Source organism: Lampetra fluviatilis, chromosome 17 (assembly GCF_964198595.1).
Source record: "Lampetra fluviatilis chromosome 17, kcLamFluv1.1, whole genome shotgun sequence".
NCBI classification, from domain to species: Eukaryota; Metazoa; Chordata; class Hyperoartia; order Petromyzontiformes; family Petromyzontidae; genus Lampetra; species Lampetra fluviatilis.
The window spans coordinates 575,855-596,069 of NC_136291.1; the positions used below are offsets into that span (position 1 = coordinate 575,855).

Genomic DNA, 20,215 nt, shown 5'->3' on the forward strand with positions numbered 1-20,215 from the left:
TTTTTTATTGAAACTTTCGTCGAATGAAGTGCAGCTAAATCCATTGTTGTACTGCACTTCTAAGCCTCCGCGTCTAAACACACTCCCCAACTTGGGCACGCAGTGGCCAGCGTGCAGTCTGGCCACACAAACCCCCACGCCGTGGGCAGGGACCTCGTCCAGCAGGGCACTGGCCGTGGCTGGTGGTAAGCGGCTGATTTGGACGGCCCCTTAGGACCGTCCATAAATGACGTCACGCGATTTTGGACGATGTTTGACCCCCCCCCCGTCACACGGCGTCACAAATGTCTGACCCCTCCCCCCCTAGGTGCGTGACGTCATTTATGGACGGCCCCCTTGTGATTAACGCAGTTGGCTGCTCTTTCTCCCGCGTGAAAGGAGCGCGAACCACAGCAGCAACATCGCCCCATACCCCGGCGACTCGGCAAGGTCCCTCCTGAAGAGAAAAAACACATCAGTCTGGAGACTCGGAGAGGCTTCCCTGGGTCAACAGTCGTCTTGCAGGAGACGCGCGTTCTCACCGACGGGATTAGGTGAATTGAAAAATCGATCCCAGCATTCCACGATACTCGACAGAATCGATTCCGTCAAACCGTCCCGCCCACTTTGTTTCATCTTTCGAACGCGATTCGCCAATCGCGTGGGAGGGGCAGATGCCTTGGGCTGCCGCTCGGGCCAATCGCGCCGCGCTCTAACGGGTCGCGGTGCACTCGCACCACGTGCGACTACCACGTGGTCAGGCGGCACCACGTGCGACTACCACGTGGTCAGGCGGCACCACGTGCGACTACCACGTGGTCAGGCGGCACCACGTGCTCATTCACGGCGGGGGCTTCACGTCCCTCGCCTGGTGGAAACCATCGACCGCGTCAGAGAACATGGTCGACAGGAACCATGGCTCACGTCTCATTCATAAATGGAAAAAAAAACGAGACAATCCGCAGTAGAGCTAGTGGCCATGCAACCTAAACGATGGACTAAACTAAACACAGAGACGCAGAGAGGTGAGACCCGGAGTCTGTGGTACACGCCTTGAGGCACATTAAAGACACGCCCAGTGCCATTGTGGTCACGCAACCCAAACTATGGCCCCTCGTATAATGAACCCGCTGTACTCTGCGCTCCTTCAACGGAGGAGGAACAGCAACTCTTGAAGCCCCCGCGTCGTGACCAGCAGACGTCACAATTGGCACAGCCAGGTGCGAACTTAAGGGCATTCGTCCGCCAGTTGGAGGCGATAATTGCAACGCAGAGTTCCAATTTAGTGCGAGTATTCTGTGGCAGATTTAGGCCCTGACGTCGGTACACAATGGCCTACGCTTGTGAACGGCGTCAGGGCATCTCTTTAATGCCCGTTGTCAGTGAAGCAGGCGGCGCTAAGTATTATTGTGGTTATTCCGCCGCAGCAATAACCAGGGCGGCCGCTGGATTCGAACCGTGAACCCCTGCAACAAGCGGTGAACCGCGCTAACGCAAGGCCGCGTCACCGCTAATTGCAAATTTGATGGTGCTGTTTGTTGATGCCACTCGGCGTTTTTTACCTCTTTTTATCCACTGTGTTAAAGAAAATCCACGTGCAAAAGCCCTTCATTACTAACCTGCGGCAAGTCTGAGCAAGCCCGAGTCGAGCGAGGCAGGGGAAGTGGCGTGGAGAGCGAGCGAGCTGCCCACTCCCACAGCGCTCTCCGCCGGGCTCTCGGTTGTCGTTCGCCGTTGCTCGTTGCAGCTTCCTTCACAGCTCGTTCTTTGAGAGGCGAATTCTTGTAGCAGTTAATACCTCAGTGGCCTTTGCCTGGAACGATGGGGATGGTTTAGTTTCATTTGAATGTGCTTGGGCGATTTGTTTTTTGTAGTTTGTTGTAACGTTCTGACCCGCCCCGACTGGACATCTGTGAAACGGAGCTTTATAGCTCTTCGGATTCCTCCTGCAGTATAAATATTCCGATTCTGAGTTAAAAGAGTGTCGTGCCATACTTAACGCACACCGCCCGCCCCCCATGCCCCCAAGCGCCATCACGTGAGCTTGTGCTGAATTATCACACAGAACGTGATCTGCAAAGCGACAACGATACATGGGCGGTGATGATGTGCGGGAGTGTTGAGCACAACGCCACACAACTGACGGCGAGCAGCAGTGACGTGGCTGCCGGGTGTGCAGGCGGAACAAGTCCAGCGGGGCCCACGGGCCACAGCGGTTCAGGTGCCAGGTTACTAGGGGGGGGGGGGGGAGGGGGTATCGGACAGCCACGCGAGGCTACTGGATGCCAGTTGGTGTCAAATGCAACGCGTGGAAGACGAACACAGATTCAGCGCCAGGTTCTTTCTTGCAACCACCGACATGCGACATCCAAACTCAAACCACGGCGCTGAGTTCGCAACCCTTACGCCCATAATCCCCGAGACCACGACACAACAAAGCCTCGAGCGAGGCCTCATCACCCAACCCCCATTATGATTTGGCAAGAGCATTTTAAATAGCTTGACGCTAATGCAAGCCGTGATTATACGGGCGTCTCGTCCAGATTGCGTCAACTCTCCCGGCACGGCTGACGGGGGAGGAATCCGCATTCCGCCTCGGTTGCTCCGTCTGCCCTCCCGTGCTCCCGTGTAGGTTACGGGTTCTTCGCGAGGACTCGGGCCGTCTTGTCGGATCACAGATTTCCACTGCGGGAAGACGGGGCGCGTTCTTCTTCCTCCCGGACTGCGTTCACAACGGGGACGTTGGGGGGCTCCTTGAGCACGGAGCAGCGGTGCAGCGTTGCTCGTAGGCTGCTGCAGTTGACACAATTTGCATAAAAAAATTACGACGAAAAACCCTTCCACTTCATCCTCGTCCCTTTGGGCTGTCGGCTCACTCGTCGCCCCGTCGCCATTTCTGCTCCTGTGCAGAGCGGTTCCAGGTTCCCCCGCGTGGTCCCAAGGTCGGGAGGGAGGGGGGGGGCTCAGGGCTCAGGGATCCTCCCGCTCCACCAGGAAGTTGATGAGGGGCGTGCGGTGCGACAGGATGGCCCTGTGGACGGTGCGGCCGGCCAGGTGCTCGGCCCCGAGCGCGCTCAGCAGCACGGCGCTGCGCACCGCCTCCGCGTCGCCGGCCACCTCCCGCGGGACCGGCACGGAGCCCACCGCCACGTTGTTCACCTGCGCTCGCACACGACGCGGACACCGCTTCAGATTCCTCACCTCGGCTCTCCAAGACGGCCACGGTTGCGCGTGGCGGCGAAGGCGTGCGGCGCGTCCCGGGGGGACGCACGCCGCGGCCGAGCGGTTGAAACGTGGCCATGGCCGATCGTACCCGGACCGTCACGTTCACGATGCCGGGCTCCCGCTCCGCGACTTGAGAGCTGGCGGTGGGCCACGGCTGCTGCAGGACGTCGCGGTCCCACTCGAATCTCCGGCCCGTCTGCTTGTGCGGGACGCTGCCCACGCCTGGGCACGCCACAGTCAGAGATGCGTTTTGACCGCCCGCAGACTCACGACCCCGGGGTCAGAATTCGAGACATGAGTTGAACACCCACCGCCCTACCCCCCCGTGAGTCATTCTGTTTCCTCACACCTATAATTATAATGGTGGTTAGAGCCCATTCATCTTGTGGAGACGAAAGTCAACTTGCACAGGGCTGTAAGAAACCTTGGGCAGACATCCGAACCCAATATCGTGTTCCAACCCCAGCGGCAGGGAAAGGGGTCAGAATTCCCGGGGGTAAAAGTCCCATCTCACTCGGGAACTTGCTGCTCGTTGGTGTCAGAGCCAGGAGTCGAGTCCCCGAGTCGAGGGCGACTTGGCCGGGAGACACCAGCGGCAGCACCACAGTGCTTACACATTACAAGTCACACGTGCATTAAAAAACATGTGTTATCTTAAACGTTTCTACAATTAGTAGAGAGATGGCGCGGGCGTCTGTACGTGCACGCGTGTGCGTGTACGCCGACACGATCGATCTCGCTCGGCTGGTCGCGGCTTGCGAACGGCGTCACCTCTCCAGAGCTCGGAGGCGAGGTGCGGCGCGAGCGGCGCCAGCAGGAGGCACAGCGTGGCGAGCGCCTCCTCGTACTCCTCGCTGAGCAGCGCCACGCGCGCAGACGCGTTCTGGTACACGGGCGCACACACGGGCGCACACACGCACGCACACACGCACGCACACACGCACGCACACACGCACGCACACACGCACGAGTAAACGCAAGCGTACACGCGCGCGGCGGGAACGTGCGAGCGCCCAGTTTTCCACGCGTTGTACAGACCAATCAGCCGTGCGCCGTCTCGGTAACACGTCTCACACGGTCGCACGACGCGGCCCGGAACAGATGGGGACATGACGCGGCGATGAACACGTCGACCCGAGTGGGGACTGGCAGTGCCGTGGGTGTCTGCGCTCACAGTGAGGACGTTGGAGAGCCCGATGAGCCTGGAGATGGCGGAGTTGAGGAGGAATTCTTCCTCGAACACAGCCGTCACCTGCAGGAGACGCGGGGGGCGCGGCGTCAGCGATCGTCGTGACCGCGCGCCGCGGCACGCGACGGCACGACCCTGCGCGCGCCGTCGCTGTGCGCAAACCGCAAATTTACGGCCGAAATAAATAATCGGCGGGGTTGACAAATGTGCGTCACCGGGTGTTTACGTGTTACCGTGCATTAGCGCATGTCGCGCACGCACAGGCGGTGACGCAGCCACCGTCGCACGAGACGGCGACGCATTTACGAACATACAAAGACGGCGACACAGTGACGAACACACGAGGACGGCGACACGCTGGGATCGCGATGCCGCGGGGAGACGCTGGCGTCACTGGCCTTGCGGACGGTGAGGTTCCTCTGCTCGCGGATCGTCGCGGCCTCCACCCTCTCGTCGCCGGAGAGCAGGCCGGCGTCGAGCGGCCCCGCGGCCGCCCTGTCGGCCACGAGGCGTGACACCAGGGCCCAGAGTCGCACCTGCCAGCGCAGCACGCCGGGCAGTGCGTCCGCTGCCAGCGCCGACGGCCGCACATGGCACCGAACACACGGGCACGCGAGGCACGGGGACACGGGCACACGAGGTTATGGGGTCACGGGTACACGGGGGACACGGAGTACACGGGGGACACGGGGGACACCGTGGCACGAGGACACGGGCACACGGGGACATGGATACACGAGGACACGGGCACACGAGGACATGGGCACTCGGGCACACGGGGAGTACATGGGCACTCATGGGTACAGGGGGGGTACACGGGGGGTACATGGGCACACATGGGTACACGGGAACACGGGCATACGGGGGACATGGGCACTCGGGCACACGGGGATCATGGGCACTCGGGGGGTACATGGGCACACATGGGTACACGGGCACACGGGGGACACGGGTACACAGGGTACACGGGTGGGACAATGGGACACAATGGCATGGAACGTTGGGTGGGACACACGCCCAATAAGTGACGATAATATTCATTGCCACAGTGATTTGTGTCAGCGGTGACTGAGTGGAATAAAACTCATCGAGCGCGACGATGGCTCGGACTTCTAATGCACAGCTCAAAGAAAGAGGGAACTTCTGAGAGGGCTGCTTTTAGTGTTTAGTTCTTTCCCCGCACCTCCGATTAGCACAGTTGGCTACGTATGGTGCAAACAAAGTTAAACATACAAACTACCGAGGGGGCACAAGCGAGAGGGCACTACCGAGTATGAACGAGGCTGCAGCCCGAGGCCGTCGATCACGTGACGAGGGACGGCAGTGCACCGACGAATCAAGGCGTGGTCAATGGCTAGACAAAAAATGGTTGACCCGAGCTCACCGATTGGCTGACCTCGTAATATTTCTTGCGGGGGTGTGCGGGGGGAATTGTGCACCCCTCACTCGTCTATTTGGTTTAGTCGACCAGGCTAAGGGAACGACTAAACTGAGGGAGCGACTAAACTGAGGGAGCGACTAAACTGAGGGAGCGACTAAACTGAGGGAGCGACTAAAGAGCGACAAGACCACGAACGGGAGCACCGACTGCACGGCCGGGGAGCAGCGCAGCGGGCGGAGAGGGGCTCGGGACAATGCGTCATGGGGAAGGAAGACGGAATGTGGAGTGGGGGGGTGTGAGGGGGAGTGGGGGGGGGGCGGCCACTGTGAATTACGGCCGAGCCGGGATCGGCTCGGAGCCAGGAATTTGCTCTTGGCACGCGGCGCGCGGGCGGGCGGGCGGGCGGGTGGGCGGGCGCGGGGGGCAACGGCAGCGGCGCCAGGATCGCCGCGAAACCGGCCATTGTGAACGGAGCAGGGAAGCTGCACTGCTCACCCCCCGCACCCCCTGCCCCAGCCCCCACCCCCCCCGTAGCAGGCGGGGTCAGCGGAGAAGGCCACGGCTCCGGTGGCAGAGGAGTGGTGGGGAGGGTGGGTTGTACGGTTAGCGTTGGCACAGTGTTGGCATGGGACCAGTGGCTCAGTGGGTGATTGCAGGGAAGGTGGAACACAGTGTTACAGGTGGCACAGTAGGGATTGTACAGTTCGTATGATAGTGGCACAGTGAGGTGGTAAAGGTGGCAGAGCGAGGGTGCCACAGTGGTACCGGTAGTAAGGGGCGATTGACACAGCAGTTGCGGTGGGATGGGCAGTGCGGTGATGCACGCGGTGGTGCACGTGGTGGTGCACGTGGCGTGGTCAAGCGTGTGGTGCTGCGGTGTTGTTGACGCCGGCGCCACCCACTCTTGCTGTCCCACAGCAGGTCCTGCTCGGGCGGCGCGGCGTACAGCAGGAAGAGGCGGGCCGTATCCAAGCCGTAGGCGGCCAGCACCTCGTCTGGCTCCACGCCGTTGTGCTTCGACTTGCTCATCTTCTCCCACGTCACCTCCAGCGCCTGGCCCGTCGAGCGGTGCGTCGCCTTGTCGCCTGCGCGGGATCGAGAGGGGGCCCCGGGGGGCGCAGGGAGCAACGGCCGTGTTGGGACTCGCGCGGCCTCGGCCGGGGGGCGGCACCCGCATCCGGGCGGGCGAACCGACTCGGTGCCCGCCGGGTCGCGTCGACGCCAAAGCGACGGCACGGCGAGCGGTCGCGGCACCGTACGGGAGAGAACCCGGCGACCGCTTCGGCGAGCCGCGTTTGGCCGCGTTTCACCATCGCGAGCCGCGGCCAAGTGCGTTGAGGCGGCTGGACCGGCGACCGCCCGTACACCACGGCACGCCAGCTCACCGCCCCCGCCACCGCCAGGCATGCGCCTTCCCCCCCTCCCCCCCAACGTTCTGTCTGAAAGTCACGTGACCCCGGCTCACCGCTGACGAGCACCTCGCTGCGCGGGAGGAACTGGCCGGTGGACGGGAGGCGGAACGTCTGGCCCTTGATGAGGCCCTGCACCAGCAGCCTCCGGAACGGCTCCCTGCAGGGTGTGGCAGAAGACATTTCTACAAATCTCCATTCGTATGAATGGGAATCTTTAATGCACCACAAAGCGGACACGCACAAGGTGCGGACCGGTGCTGGGCAGCTCCGCCAGGAACCGGAATGCAATCCCACGATACCACCCCGGACGGTTGTTCAATGGGCGATCGCCATGCTAAATTCTCGACATTCTAACAGGGTTAGCCTGCCATCCAGTGGGGAGCTCGTGAATCGTGCTCAAAAGCCCCATTATAGTCTATTATTATTCCGCTTATTTACCCAGCAAAGTCTCAGATGATTTTTCAGCGCTGAGGATGTTTGCATGGTTTTTATTTTAGCTGTGCGAGGAAACCCGAGAACCCGGAGGACACACGTGCAGAACAGGGAGGACGTGAACTCGACGAGGCTCTCCCGGGTGAACAAGGGCAATTGCAAGAACAACAACTGTGTGGGAGAAGGTCGACTGGATGCGGCGTGCCGGGTGCGGAGGAGGCGGCGGAGGAGCCGACCTGGTGGCCACCATGCCCTGGTCGTGGCAGAAGTGGCTGAGGAAGCGTGCGTAGTAGAGGTGCATCACCGCGTGCTCCTTGCCCCCCACGTACACGTCCACCGGCATCCAGCGGTCGGCACGGGCCCGCGAGAACGCACTGTCACACCGCACCGCGTCACACCGCACCGCATCACACCGGACTCTCGCACCACACCGTGTCACACCGGCGCGTCACACCGCACCGTTACACCGCACCATACCATACCGTGACCTCAGGCCACACCGTGACACAAACTGCGGCACATAATGCCACAACACAAGGGCACAATACCACACTGCAGCATGCGTCTACACCAACACTATAACGCCACGCTCCAACAGCACCACAATACACACCGAGTTGTAACACCACACGCACCGCACCACTGCAAAGACTCCGTCTCCACTGTCCAAAGATCAACCAATCACAGGGTGCGGTACTGCGTCCTGCTCCTAGCGAACCGCTGCCGATTGGCTGTCTGGTGTGCGGACGGCCCAGGGAGCTGACGTGACGATTCGGCGATCTGGGTTCGGAGCGGGGACGCTCGGCTCCTTGACCCCGGCACTCGCCGGAAGAAGCAGCAATTTGAGAGTCTCATCGCGGAGTTAGATCGTAAACAGAGCGCGCGGATCAGGAGATCTCCATCTCGGCCTCCGCCCGCACATCCCGCCGGGACCCGAAACACGGCGGTAATTCACAGTGCAGGCCGCGCACGAGTGCCAACGCATTTTTTGTAAAATGTTTTTATTTATCCAAGGTTTTACCCCAATGCATTCAGTGCATCACCCTGTGTTAGGGAATGGCCAAGATAATGGCCCGTGGAAGGAGACAATGTGGAACTACTTATGAGATCCATTCAAGTGACCCCGACGATCCTAGAAGGGGAGCGCAGCTTCTAGGAGTGGAACCATCAAATCTGAGGACAGAGCGATGGTGACACGATGGCTGCCGTGGGGGGAGGGGCGCACGGGGAGGGGAGGGGGTCGAGCAGCCCCGTCGGGCGAGGCCTGCGCCACCAGGCCTGCCACTCACCTCGTGTCGTTGTCGGGGTCGGTGTACCGCAGGAAGTACCAGGCCGAGTCCACGAAGGTGTCCATGGTGTCCGTCTCCCTGCGCGCCGGGCCGCCGCACCTGGCGCAGATGGGCAGAGGCCGCGGACCCCGGCCGTTAGCAGCTCGAGCCCTTGACGTCATGGCCGGGACGATGCCAACGGGCATGATACCGTAATTCTGCGAGGCTCAACTGGGACACATGATCGGCTGGTAGCGCCTCCCTCCCTCTGCCCCACCCACTTTTACATAACCACGCCCACTCAACCACTAGCTCATGCCCATCACACAGACATGACAAAAACATAAAGACAAAGACTCGCGTATGTCCATGTGTATCTTTCGCACCGTGCGGAGCATCAGGATGTTGGTGCGTGAGCAAGCTCCTATGATGGCTCGCACGGCACGCAAGGGGGTGGGTGGCCAACACCACGCCCTAGTGGCGATGCTTACACATCGCACCAGGTACTCATTTCGAGGCTGAGTCGACCGAAGGGAGGCCCAGGACCATCAATGGTGTTGGCCGTGAGCGGGAATCAACTTCAGGTCGTTAAGTTAGTAGCGCAGCGTGTTAACCGCGACACTACTGCTCCCCTAACAGCACGATAGACGCACAGACGCACGCGCACCACACCGCGCCAGCCAACCGTACTTGGGGCACCGGCAGTGCAGCCAGTCGGTGGCGGCGAGCAGGGGCGACGCGCCCTTGCCCGTGAACGTGGCGACGCGGGGCAGATGCACGGGCAGCTGCGAGGGTGGCACGGCCACGGCGCCGCACGCGCCGGCGCAGTGCACCACGGGGATGGGCGTGCCCCAGTAGCGCTGCCGCGACACCAGCCAGTCGCGCAGCTTGGCGCTCGTCGCGTGGCCCCCGGCACCCAGCCGGCGCGCGAGGAGCATCGCCGCGTCGCGTGCCGCCCCCCGCTCCAGCCCCGACAGCTGCCGCGCGGGGGGGGGGGGTCGGAGGTCAGGACAGAGGCAGCGTCAATTCCCGTGGATGAAATTAGGGACCCATGATCTGTGTTTGTTTTTGACTCCACTTGGCTGAACTGGACAAAACTGGTGATGAAAGCGTTTGTCAACGAAGTGCTTTGATCGGGGCTGACGATGATGACGATGATGACGATGATGACGATGAGATCTGAGCGACCCGTCTGTGCGGGCAGAATCCGGGAGGCCTGGTGGCTCCGGGCACTACCCTCCCTTTGAGCCACTGTGGGGCGGATAGTGGACCAACCACGCGGCCAGAGGGTGGCTCGGGGCCAGTGGTGAATCTGTTCATGGAATTGACGGCGAAAACTTTCACCAACGGCGTTCCTTCACTTTAGTCGAAGGTGACAAAGTGCGGACGGAAATCATCACCAAGCGTGACGAACCCAGCAAAGGCGAGGCTAACGAGTCTCTTTGCATCTCCCCGTACTCTCCCCTTTTCTTCTGCCTGCTCTCCCCGCGCTCTCCCGGCACCTGCTCGGAGTTGATGACTCTCTCCGTGCCGTCGGGCAGGCTCTCGAGGACGGCCGTGCGCTCCAGGCCCAGTTTCTCGGCGACGGCGGCGTCCTCGGGGGATGCGCCGGGGATTCCTGGGACGATTCACGAGCACACCGACGCACCAAATCACCACCGAACCCCCACCGAATCCCCATACGATCACAACCGAAACACAACCAAAATCACTATCGGAGCACCAATGTCTTCACCCGGCAGTGGATGGATCGCGGCTGATATTGTCCAAGGCGTACCGATCATGCACTCCAGGTAACCTTCGAACTCCGAGCTGGCGGCAATGACGACGGGGATCCGTTGTCCGGTGAAGGGGTGAACGGCCTTCACCTGGGTCAGGACGTCTGTGGAGACAGCGCCGGAGCTGTGCACACGGTGGCGCGGGGTTGATTTGTCGACTCGCTGTCGCGCCACGGGCACCTTGGTATGACACGGAGACTACGACTCCAATGACGACCGCTGGCCGGACGGTCACAAACGTGGGAAACGGGAACCGGAGCACAAAGGGCGACGAGCAAACACGCTCCGTGTTGCCGGGAACGCAGCAGGGCGAGCCGCGCGAGAGCGCGAGAGCGCGGCTCTTCGCTACGGCCCGCCCGCACGTGACGTCACGCCCGACCCGGCTAGGCCTGGCCAAGGCGACTGCTGCGCCGTTGGGCGACGGCGGGAGACCGTCGGGGCAGACATTGGAGGCCGCTCGCATCTCTAATGCGGTTCTCGACTGTGCGGCAGCAGCGGCAGCAGCGGCAGAAGCTGTGGCAGCTGAGTTGGGGTCTGGCGTAGGGGAGAGGGCATCAGTAGCCAGGAGGAGGAGGTGCGGCGGTGTTAGCGGCACGAAGACCGAGTGACCTCCATCACGACCGATCGAGCGCGGCTCGTGAGGATGATTTGGGGACTGACCGGTGTCCGGAGAGACGTCGCCACCGCCGAACGCTGCGCGCAGCCGGCTCTTGGGGTGCAGTAGCCGGTGTCGGCGCAGCAGGTGGAGGTGCGACGCGCCGTGCGCCGCCTCCGGCGCGTACGTGAAGGCCGGCAGGACCTCGCCGGTCGGCTCGCCGCCCACCTGCCCCGCCACCGCCACACAAGCGATCGTTCGTCACCACGGGAGACGCCGGCAGCCTCAACTACCCAACGGAATGTTCATCTTCGTGGGCGACGCTGACAAATCGTCCATCAAGGGTGACGCTGAGAGTGCGAACGAACCGATTGTCACCACGGGTGACACGGGCAGCCTCAACTACCGAGAGGACTGTTTATCAAGGGCGACGCTACCAACCCAAACTACCCAAGCGACTGTCTTTGATTGTCAAAACTAGCAGCGAGAACAACCACACACATGTGCACACACACACACGTGTGTGTGTGGAGAGCAGTGGTGCGGTGGCTCGCGCACTACGCTACAAATTCGGTGGCCTGGGCTCCGATTCCCACTCACGGCCAACATCAGTGACGGATATCTGAACAGATCCTGGTCCTACCCTAGGCCGACTCATCCTGAAATGATGAGCTGGTGCGGTGCGTAAACATCGACACTTGGGAGACAAAAGCCGTCGTACCCGCCCCCTCCTGCGCCTTAAGCGGTGCTCGCCGACGCCACTTGCCCCAACAGTCTGACGAAGGCTACGCGGGGGGACCTTTGTCTGTGCGCCGCGTGTGCGGTGGCCGTCACCTCGAGGGGGAAGTGCAGGAAGCAGCCGGAGCAGTCCCCGAGCCAGTTGGCCTGCATGGCACGCACGCCGTGCCACGCGGGCAGCTCCTGCAGCCCGTCCAGCAGCGCCTGCCGGCGACACCGCACGGGGACGCTCAACGGCCGCAGCCACGCCCGGCCCACGCCGGTGCCGGCACGAGGCTCTGGGCCCACGCGTGCGTGCGTCCGCGCGTGCGTCCGTCCGTGCGTCACCTTGGCGTAGGCGGTCGTGCGCAGGAACCACTGGCGGATGTAGCGCTGCTCCACCACGGCTCCCGAGCGCCACGACCGACCGGACTCGTCCACCTGCTCGTCCGCTAGCACCGTCTGGTCCACGGGGTCCCAGTTCACCAGCGCCTGCTCACCAACACGTCACCCACAATCACCCAACAGCAACAACCATCGCGGTGCCGTCACCGCGGTGCCAGGCCAGGTGCATGCCACCCACCACCACCCACCACCACCCACCACCACCCACCACCACCCACCACCACGACCCCCCACAGGCTTTAAGGGCTTCTGCTGTCATAGGAGTCACTGCTAGATGAGGCCGTCGCCATCTCCCATGATCCTGCGATGTCACAATCCATCCGGAACCCGCACATGGGCTCATCGTATCACTCCATCTCTGTCGGGGATGTCCCCTTGGCCGCCGCTCCATCACGAGTCTACACCATCGGCCATCATCCCTTCTCGCGACTCTGACGACCAAAGCGTACAAATGGCGAGTCCGTCGCGTACCTCCTTCTGGTACGCCAGGCCAGCCTCGAAGAGTTTGACGAACAGGTACTGAGTCCACCTGTAGTACTCCGGCTTGCAGGTGTAGATCTCCTGGAACGAGACGTGGGGCGGGTAGCGCGCAGGGCGCGGCACGCATCAGCCCGTGCCGGGCCGCACCGCCGCACCGTCGCCGCGCCAACGGCAACCCACGTGTGCTTACAGCGTGTGAACGTACGCGCGTATCCGCGGGACGAGTGGGGGTGCTACTCACGCGGTCCCAGTCGAAGCACAGGCCCAGGTTCTGCAGCTGAGTCCGCATGTGGGCGATGTTGCTGCACACAGACACACGTTCGCACGCGTTTGGGTGCGCTCCGACATCGGCATTTGTGACGCAGGGTTAGGAGGGTTAGGAATTGGGGTCGTCACGGGGCTAAGTAACGAAAGCGGCGCCCCGCCGTGCAAGACGAGCGACCCTGGAAGATGACGTCACAGAACGTCAATTCCCTCTTATCCCCAGACAGGGGCGCCACCACCTCACGCCGCCCGCGGCACAAGATGCCAGTCCAGTGCCAGTCCAAGCGCAGGTCTTGCCGACGTTATACATCTGGAATGCGCGCGTTCACTTGCGAGCCGCACGTCGCCACGGCGACCCCCCCCACCTCGTTGTCCACTCCTCGGGGTCGAGGCCACGCTCGATGGCCGCGTTCTCCGCGGGGAGCCCGAACGCGTCCCAGCCCATGGGGTGCAGCACCTGGGGGGGCACGGCAGGGGGCACGGGGCGCAGAGTTAGGGGGCAGCCGCGTGTAGGGCACGCAGTGCGGGGCACGGGGCAGAGGGCACGGAGCACCCTCCACCGCACACAGGCGATGGGGGCGCGGGCCGTGGGGTCGGCCGGGTGGTCACGGGCCGCGGCGCCACGAGAGGAGCGTTCACGGTAACCCCCCTCCCGCTCTGGGTCCCGTCTGGGGACGCGCTCGCCGTCTACCGCACCGCGAGTCCGAGCGGCGGCGGCGGCGGAACGGAGGCGCGGCACGGCACTCGCGCCGGGCGCTCACTCCCCCGGGAAGCCGCGGGGCGGCAGAGCGCGGCGCGCTGGGCTGTCGAGAGGTACGCCGGTGGTGACGCTGGCGGCCGTGTTTGTGGTGCCAAGTGTTGGTGGTCACAGTGATGGCAGTGTCGGTGCTGGTGTCGGTGGTGTTGGTGCCGGTACTGCTGGTGTTGGTGCCGGTACTGCTGGGGTTGGTAGTGTCAGTGGTGTTGGTGTTGGTGTGGTGGTCACCTGTTTGCCGTTCATGCGATGGAAGTGCGCGATGGCGTCGCTGATCGTGTAGACGCGCACGTGCCCCATGTGCAGCTTCCCCGACGGGTACGGGAACATGGAGAGCACGTAGCTCTTGGGCTTCTCAGCCTGGGGAGGAGGCAATGCCACAACAGCACATCACCACCACCACATCATCACCACCACACCATCACCACCACATCATCACCACCACACCATCACCACCACATCATCACCACCACACCATCACCACCACACCATCACCACCACAACAGCACATCATCACCACCACCACAACAGCACACCGCCACCACCACATCATCACCACCACACCATCACCACCACACCATCACCACCACAACAGCACACCGCCACCACCACCACCAGCACATCATCAACACCGCCACATCTTCACTGCTGGGTCACCACATCGCTTCCACGCCATCGTTACACCACCACATCACCAGGTATTCTTTTATGGCTGAGGTGATCTAGCTGTGGCTCAGGACAAGTTAGCACTCATCACTCACGATAGCCGAGTTTAGGAATCGAGCTCAGTTTGCCGAGTTTGTTCTGTGTGAACCACTGTGCCACTGCTCCCTAAGCACTCTCACATACACACCCATCATACACGGCAGTGGAGTGGTCAGCACAGTGCATCACGAACCCGACAACCCGAATCTGATTCCCGCTAAGTACCAACATCTGTGGTGATTGTCTTAAGCCTTAAATGGGTACCTGGTGGAGTGTGTAAACGTCAAAACTTGAGAGATAACGGCGGCCGGGCACGGTGCTGGACACCCCACCCCACCCCCACCCCACCCCCACCCCACCCCCACCCCACCCCCACCCCACCCACCACACCCCACCCCCCCCCACCCCACCCCACCCCACCCCACCCCACCCCCATGCTCCACTGCTACCCTACGAGCCCTCTCTGTGGCTGATGAAGATAACGAGGTCCAACCAGGTGAACCCACGAGGCTCTGGGCTCTGCAGGTCGTGACCCGGGCGAGTGGGCCATCTCTGGAGTGGCGAGGGTGCCGTACCGGATCGCTTGGCGCCGGATCATCGCGTTCCCCCGCCGGAGCGGTTCACAATGTCCCCGGTAATCCGCTCCCAATGGAATCCATCCGCTCGCCGCTCGCCCGCGGGTAGCGAGGAAGGGGAGGGCTGGGGGTGCATTGTGGCCAGCTTAGCGGGGTAGCGCACCGTCCACGGGAAATTCTTATCAAACGTAATTAACACAACCGCTAAATATAGCCAGCGATAAACTCGTGGATGCCCGACAAAACTAAATTGTGGGGAGAAACTCTAGAGAAAAGGAATATTGTAGTTCACAGAGATGCATTGTGGGGTCATTATAAATCAGTGGAGTTGTATAGCAGGATCATTATAAATCAGTGGAGTTGTATAGCAGGATCATTATAAATCAGTGGAGTTGTATAGCAGGATCATTATAAATCAGTGGAGTTGTATAGCAGGATCATTATAAATCAGTGGGGTATCTATAACGGGGTCATTATAAATCTGTGGGATCTCTATTGAGGGGTCATTCTAAATCCGTTGGGTTCTATAGTTGGATCATCATAAATCCGTGGGGTATCTTTAAATAGGAATAACACAGGTCAGCGATGCTGTAAATATAGCAAATCGAATGGAGAGTAATTTGTGTCGGACTTGTCATGGAAGTGGAGAGCCAACAGGGAAGGAAACAGCGGAAGAGACGGCGGCAGCAGCAGAGGCCACGGCCGCACGGAGCAGCGGGGTGGAGGAGGACGGGGGGGGGCTTTGTCAGGGGGGGGGGGCTATGTCAGGGGGGGGGGCTTTGTCAGGGGGGGGGGGGGGGCTTTGTCCAGCGGTGGGGAAGTTACCGGCTCACAACAACAACATCTATAAATGGATCGCGCGGTTTGTGTGCCTATGTCACTGTCAACTTAAGGTCACAGGACCTGTAATTACACCGCCACGTATTTACTCGGCGCAAATATTTAAGCGGATGGGATTGCGTGTTCGGCGCGACGCCCGTACGCGCTGTCACAAAAGCGCGGCAACGCCCGCGCCTCCGGACTCCGTGCCGCGCCAAGGATACTGTTACGATGACCTCCGACCCCCTGACACGAAGGGACAAAGCGAGCGAGAGCCGAGGCGCTCGCTCCGGCGGCGCCGGGCGACTTCAAGAGCGCCGTGGGTTTTTAACGAACCACGGCCAACCACCGAGCGTAGAGATTTAAAGAATCCCGGAACAAGGCCTTTCACCTCGCCCCAAAAATCAATCGCGGGCGAGAGACCGCGTTTTAAGGGGACGCGCATCGATCGCGCCGGTTTGAGCCCAGCGGTGGCTGCAGCCGCGACGAGAACGGTTCAGGGGCCGGGGTCACGGGAAAGGGGGAGTCAACGTGAACTCCGACCCCACGCACGGGCAGCCGGGTGGAGTGGGGCTCGCACGGCGATCTTGCGCCGTGCGCCGGCTAACACCGCGCACCGCCTCTCCGGTGCTCGCTCCTCACAGCACCGCTGAAGCGCGTGGCGCCACGTAGACTTTCGTGGGCCTCACTCCATCGCTGTCAACGCCCCAAAACTCCTGGAGCCATCGCTTCACGCACGCACGTCCTTGGCTCCTCTCCCATCTCAAGAGCGGCTCGATGCCGAAAGGTCGATTCTGCACGATAACTTCACTCGCAATGATTGAGTATCCTCGTGTCTACATTTCATGGCAAGAGTCACCGTATACTTACACTGCACATAGACTCACAGTGGTCAATGACTCGCATTGCCCACAGACTAACAATACCCACACTCACATTGCCCACTTGACTCGTATATCCTCATCTGTATTCGTACAACAGTCACCCTATATCTGTTTAATGTTTCTGTAACTTATTTTGTAATTGTGCTACGATCAGCCGAAAAATAATCTGCCCAAGCCGACTTAGGCTACAGGGAATGAATTCATTCATATGTAATTATAATTGTGAAATATTTTAAGATGTTAACCATATGCAGTTGCGTTTGCTCATATTTCTATTTGCTTTATTGCTGTGCTTCAAATGATCTGTTTTGCTCTTGTCAGATTGGTGACCGAGTTCGCGCTTGCAAAATGAGGCTCATCCTCGTCTCTCGAGTTCCCGCGCGGTCACACAAACCGCACTTGGCGACTTGAACCTCGTGTTTGAGTCGCATCGCGTCGTCGTTCGGCGCCATGTCGGACATTTTGCTCCACGTGCTGGGACCGAACTGAGCCGTTCACCTCCCCCCACGACGAACCGAGCCAATCAGCATCAAGAACCGGCGACGCCAGCAGCAGCGTCAGCAGCAGCTGTCGGCGCTTTATGACGGAGGGACAACCGAGCCGGCTCAAACCAGCCGTTCCCAGCAGCACGCGGAGCGAAACGTCGGACACCGCGCCGAACGTCGTGCAGCACGACCCGAAAGCGCACGGGAGGGCCGCGTGGCAGCGGATCGCACCGCGCTTGTTTACTCGGGCGTCCCCGGGACGAATCGGCGCTGTGGGTTCGTGCGCTGCGAGCCACCGGGGGGCTTTGATGCTCATTTAGAGAGGCGTCTCACGAGGTCTTCGTGGACCGTTCCACGAATCGATTTGTAACTGCGTCGTCCGTGCAAATGCCACTCTCGCGTGCAAACACCAGCTGCGGGAAGGTAAAGGCGCATCCCTGCAATAACTCGCTCACGCCACTGCTGGCAGAAGGGCTTCCGCCAGAGAGGCGCTCTGCAGAGCACCTTTAGAGGCTTCCGTGGCCTCGTCTTCCACGCCGGCCAGACGTCTTGGAAGAGGTGGGAGTACGCTTACTTTACCCCGCCAGCACTCGACCTGCTGGTCGGCTAATCCCGGTGTATCCTAATGTGCGCTGCCGGAGGGACAGAGGCGGCGGTGGGGATTAAGAAGCTTGCGCCGCTACGTCCGCTGTGGCGCTGGACGCACCGAGCGGTCTGCTCCCACCGGACTTATTACCCTCTCCGACACTATTTTTACAAGCGCTTTTATGATACGGGCTTGATTACATTAATTTAACAAAACCGCTTCAGACGATTGTCATTTAATTTGCTATTATGCGCATTGAACACGACTTTTGTGAATTTTTGGCGGCCGTTATTAACGAGATCCGTTATGCTACATTTACATTTCGAGGTGCAGGTGTGTTTTGTAAAAGGTCTATTCCCTTGCAAATGGGACAAACGGGACAGGCGGTTCCCATTAGTGTCTCGTGGGGAGTTAAATCGCGGTTCCACGTGGCACGTGGTTGCAATGCCTGACACTCCGTTGGAATGCAGAGGGACCTTGCGATGATGCGCAAGTATCATCTGACGATAATGGCCTCGGATCCATAAGTCCTTGAGGTTGAACAAACATCATCATGACGCATTCATTTCTAAACCGGATATTTTCCGGATTCGTGTTCAAGACCGGAGAGTTGGAACGTAGCCAGTCGAAGCCACGGCCAGAGCGAGCGAGGGCGATACTGGATGTGGTGTGCCCGCGTCTCACCGAGGAGCGCGACAGCTCTTTGCAGATCTGCTGGATCCTGGGTCTCCACCAGCGCTCCACCTTGGCGCGCGTCTCCGCCGTGTACCGCTTCTCCCACTGCCCCGTCTCGCTGTAGATGCTCCGCGCCGGGACCCCGCGGCGCGGCGGGGGCCACGCGCAGCGCTGGGGGGCCCACGGCACGCGGGGGGCCCGCAGGCGCAGCCTCGGCAGCATGACCTGCACAACGCGTGGCCACGATGGGCACGGCTCATCAGTTGAGCGCCGTGACGGATGGACGTCGCCTCTCGCGGGTTTGTCGTGCGGCGGGCCTCGTGTTGCTGCGGGCCTCGTGTTGCTGCGGGCAGTGGTGTGGAATGAAGTCACGGGGCCGTGTGTGGCCTGCGAGTCGCATGGCCAACTCACTACTGCGGCTGGGGTCAGGGGTCGGAAGTCTTTCATCCCAGAGCTCATTACAAAAAAATTGCACGGGGTGAGGTGAGGCGACGGGGTGGAGGAGACTCGGGACATCGGCACGGATTTGTCATCAGATCTCCCGGACGGGAGCACTCATTAGTGGACCCGGCGCGCGCGTCCGTGTCACGCGCGCGCGAGTCCATGTCACGCGCGCGCGTTACATTTCATCCGCGTCACGCGCCCGGCGGCAATCGATGGCACTGGGTGCTCCTCCAACTCAATTGGCTCGGCTTCTTCTTCACCGGCAGCGATGGTCTATCCACTGCTGGATGAGAGCAGGACCGGTTCACAAAGTACCGTAGCCACTGATGTTCGCCGTGGTGGGTAAGAGACACTCGGGGTCGCTGCTGCGTTAATCGCGCAGTGCGCAAACCACTGCCCCACCGCTCGCACAATTATCCGACAATGACAGTACGGGCATTGTGTGTAAAAACAAAGATCCCCCGTGTAGCCTTAACAGACTGTAGGGGCAAGTGCTGTTAGCGAGCACCTACGAAGGCCGGCACGGCACACGAGGGGGTGGGTGACCAGCACCACGCCCGACCGCCTTTGTCTCCCCAGTGGCGATGTTTACACACCGCACCAGGTACTCGTTTAAGGCTGAGTCGACCTAGGGGAGGCCCAGGATCGGTTCAGATAATCGTCACCGGTGTTGGCCGTGAGCGGGAATCGAACCCGGGTCTCTGGGTTCGTAGCGCAGCGTAGCGCTAACCGCTACTCCACCGCTCCCCACACAACACACACACACAGCATCTACGGGGTTCACGCCATGTGTGTGACTTTCATCGGCACGGGCGATTCAACAGCCATGCAAACTAGACGACAACTCGCGACATTGTTCATGTCATAGACGGTGATGATCACTCATTGATGATGGAGCTGGGCAAACATCGCAACATCGGACCACAGAGGTTGGGAATCTACTGGCGCCGGTTCTGCAGGCTGTGGCTTGCCGCGCCTCTGACTCGCGCTCGCTCTCTCCGAGTGAACAGAAACTGTGCGCGCTGTAACGACATCATCATCATCAACATTGTTGTTGATGTTCTCTGTGTGCAACACTCACGCGTACAGCAGGCGACTCGGCGTGCGGTTGTCTGTGAGACCGATCCGCTCTCGCCCGCCGACAATAGTTGTGTGTACCCACT

At 60.9% G+C, this 20,215-nt stretch overlaps 1 protein-coding gene and 1 long non-coding RNA gene across 4 annotated transcripts; one reads left to right on the forward strand and one right to left on the reverse strand.

The window, feature by feature from the left end:
• On the reverse strand, positions 1 to 20,215 carry LARS2 (leucyl-tRNA synthetase 2, mitochondrial). Of its 3 annotated transcripts, XM_078863935.1 has the most exons (21): positions 20,134 to 20,215; positions 18,618 to 18,833; positions 14,111 to 14,239; positions 13,491 to 13,582; positions 13,103 to 13,163; positions 12,853 to 12,942; positions 12,325 to 12,468; positions 12,094 to 12,201; positions 11,325 to 11,487; positions 10,664 to 10,768; positions 10,389 to 10,504; positions 9,577 to 9,863; positions 8,908 to 9,006; positions 7,855 to 7,992; positions 7,240 to 7,343; positions 6,677 to 6,859; positions 4,792 to 4,961; positions 4,379 to 4,456; positions 3,976 to 4,087; positions 3,293 to 3,426; positions 1 to 3,138 (listed from the first exon to the last, which is right to left on the reverse strand). In XM_078863935.1, the coding sequence occupies exons 2-21, from the start codon at positions 18,828 to 18,830 to the stop codon at positions 2,950 to 2,952; spliced, it is 2,715 nt and encodes a 904-aa protein (XP_078720061.1). In that variant the 5' UTR covers positions 18,831 to 18,833; positions 20,134 to 20,215; the 3' UTR covers positions 1 to 2,949. The 3 variants fall into 3 exon arrangements, with proteins under 3 accessions (XP_078720061.1, XP_078720062.1, XP_078720063.1); XM_078863936.1 differs by lacking the exons at positions 18,618 to 18,833; positions 20,134 to 20,215 and adding an exon at positions 15,160 to 15,218; XM_078863937.1 differs by lacking the exons at positions 1 to 3,138; positions 3,293 to 3,426 and having other exon boundaries at positions 3,997 to 4,087; positions 10,664 to 10,883.
• On the forward strand, positions 15,046 to 18,592 carry LOC144936792 (uncharacterized). Its single transcript, XR_013637479.1, has 3 exons — positions 15,046 to 15,218; positions 16,623 to 16,765; positions 17,184 to 18,592. It is a non-coding gene; the product is annotated as an uncharacterized LOC144936792 (long non-coding RNA).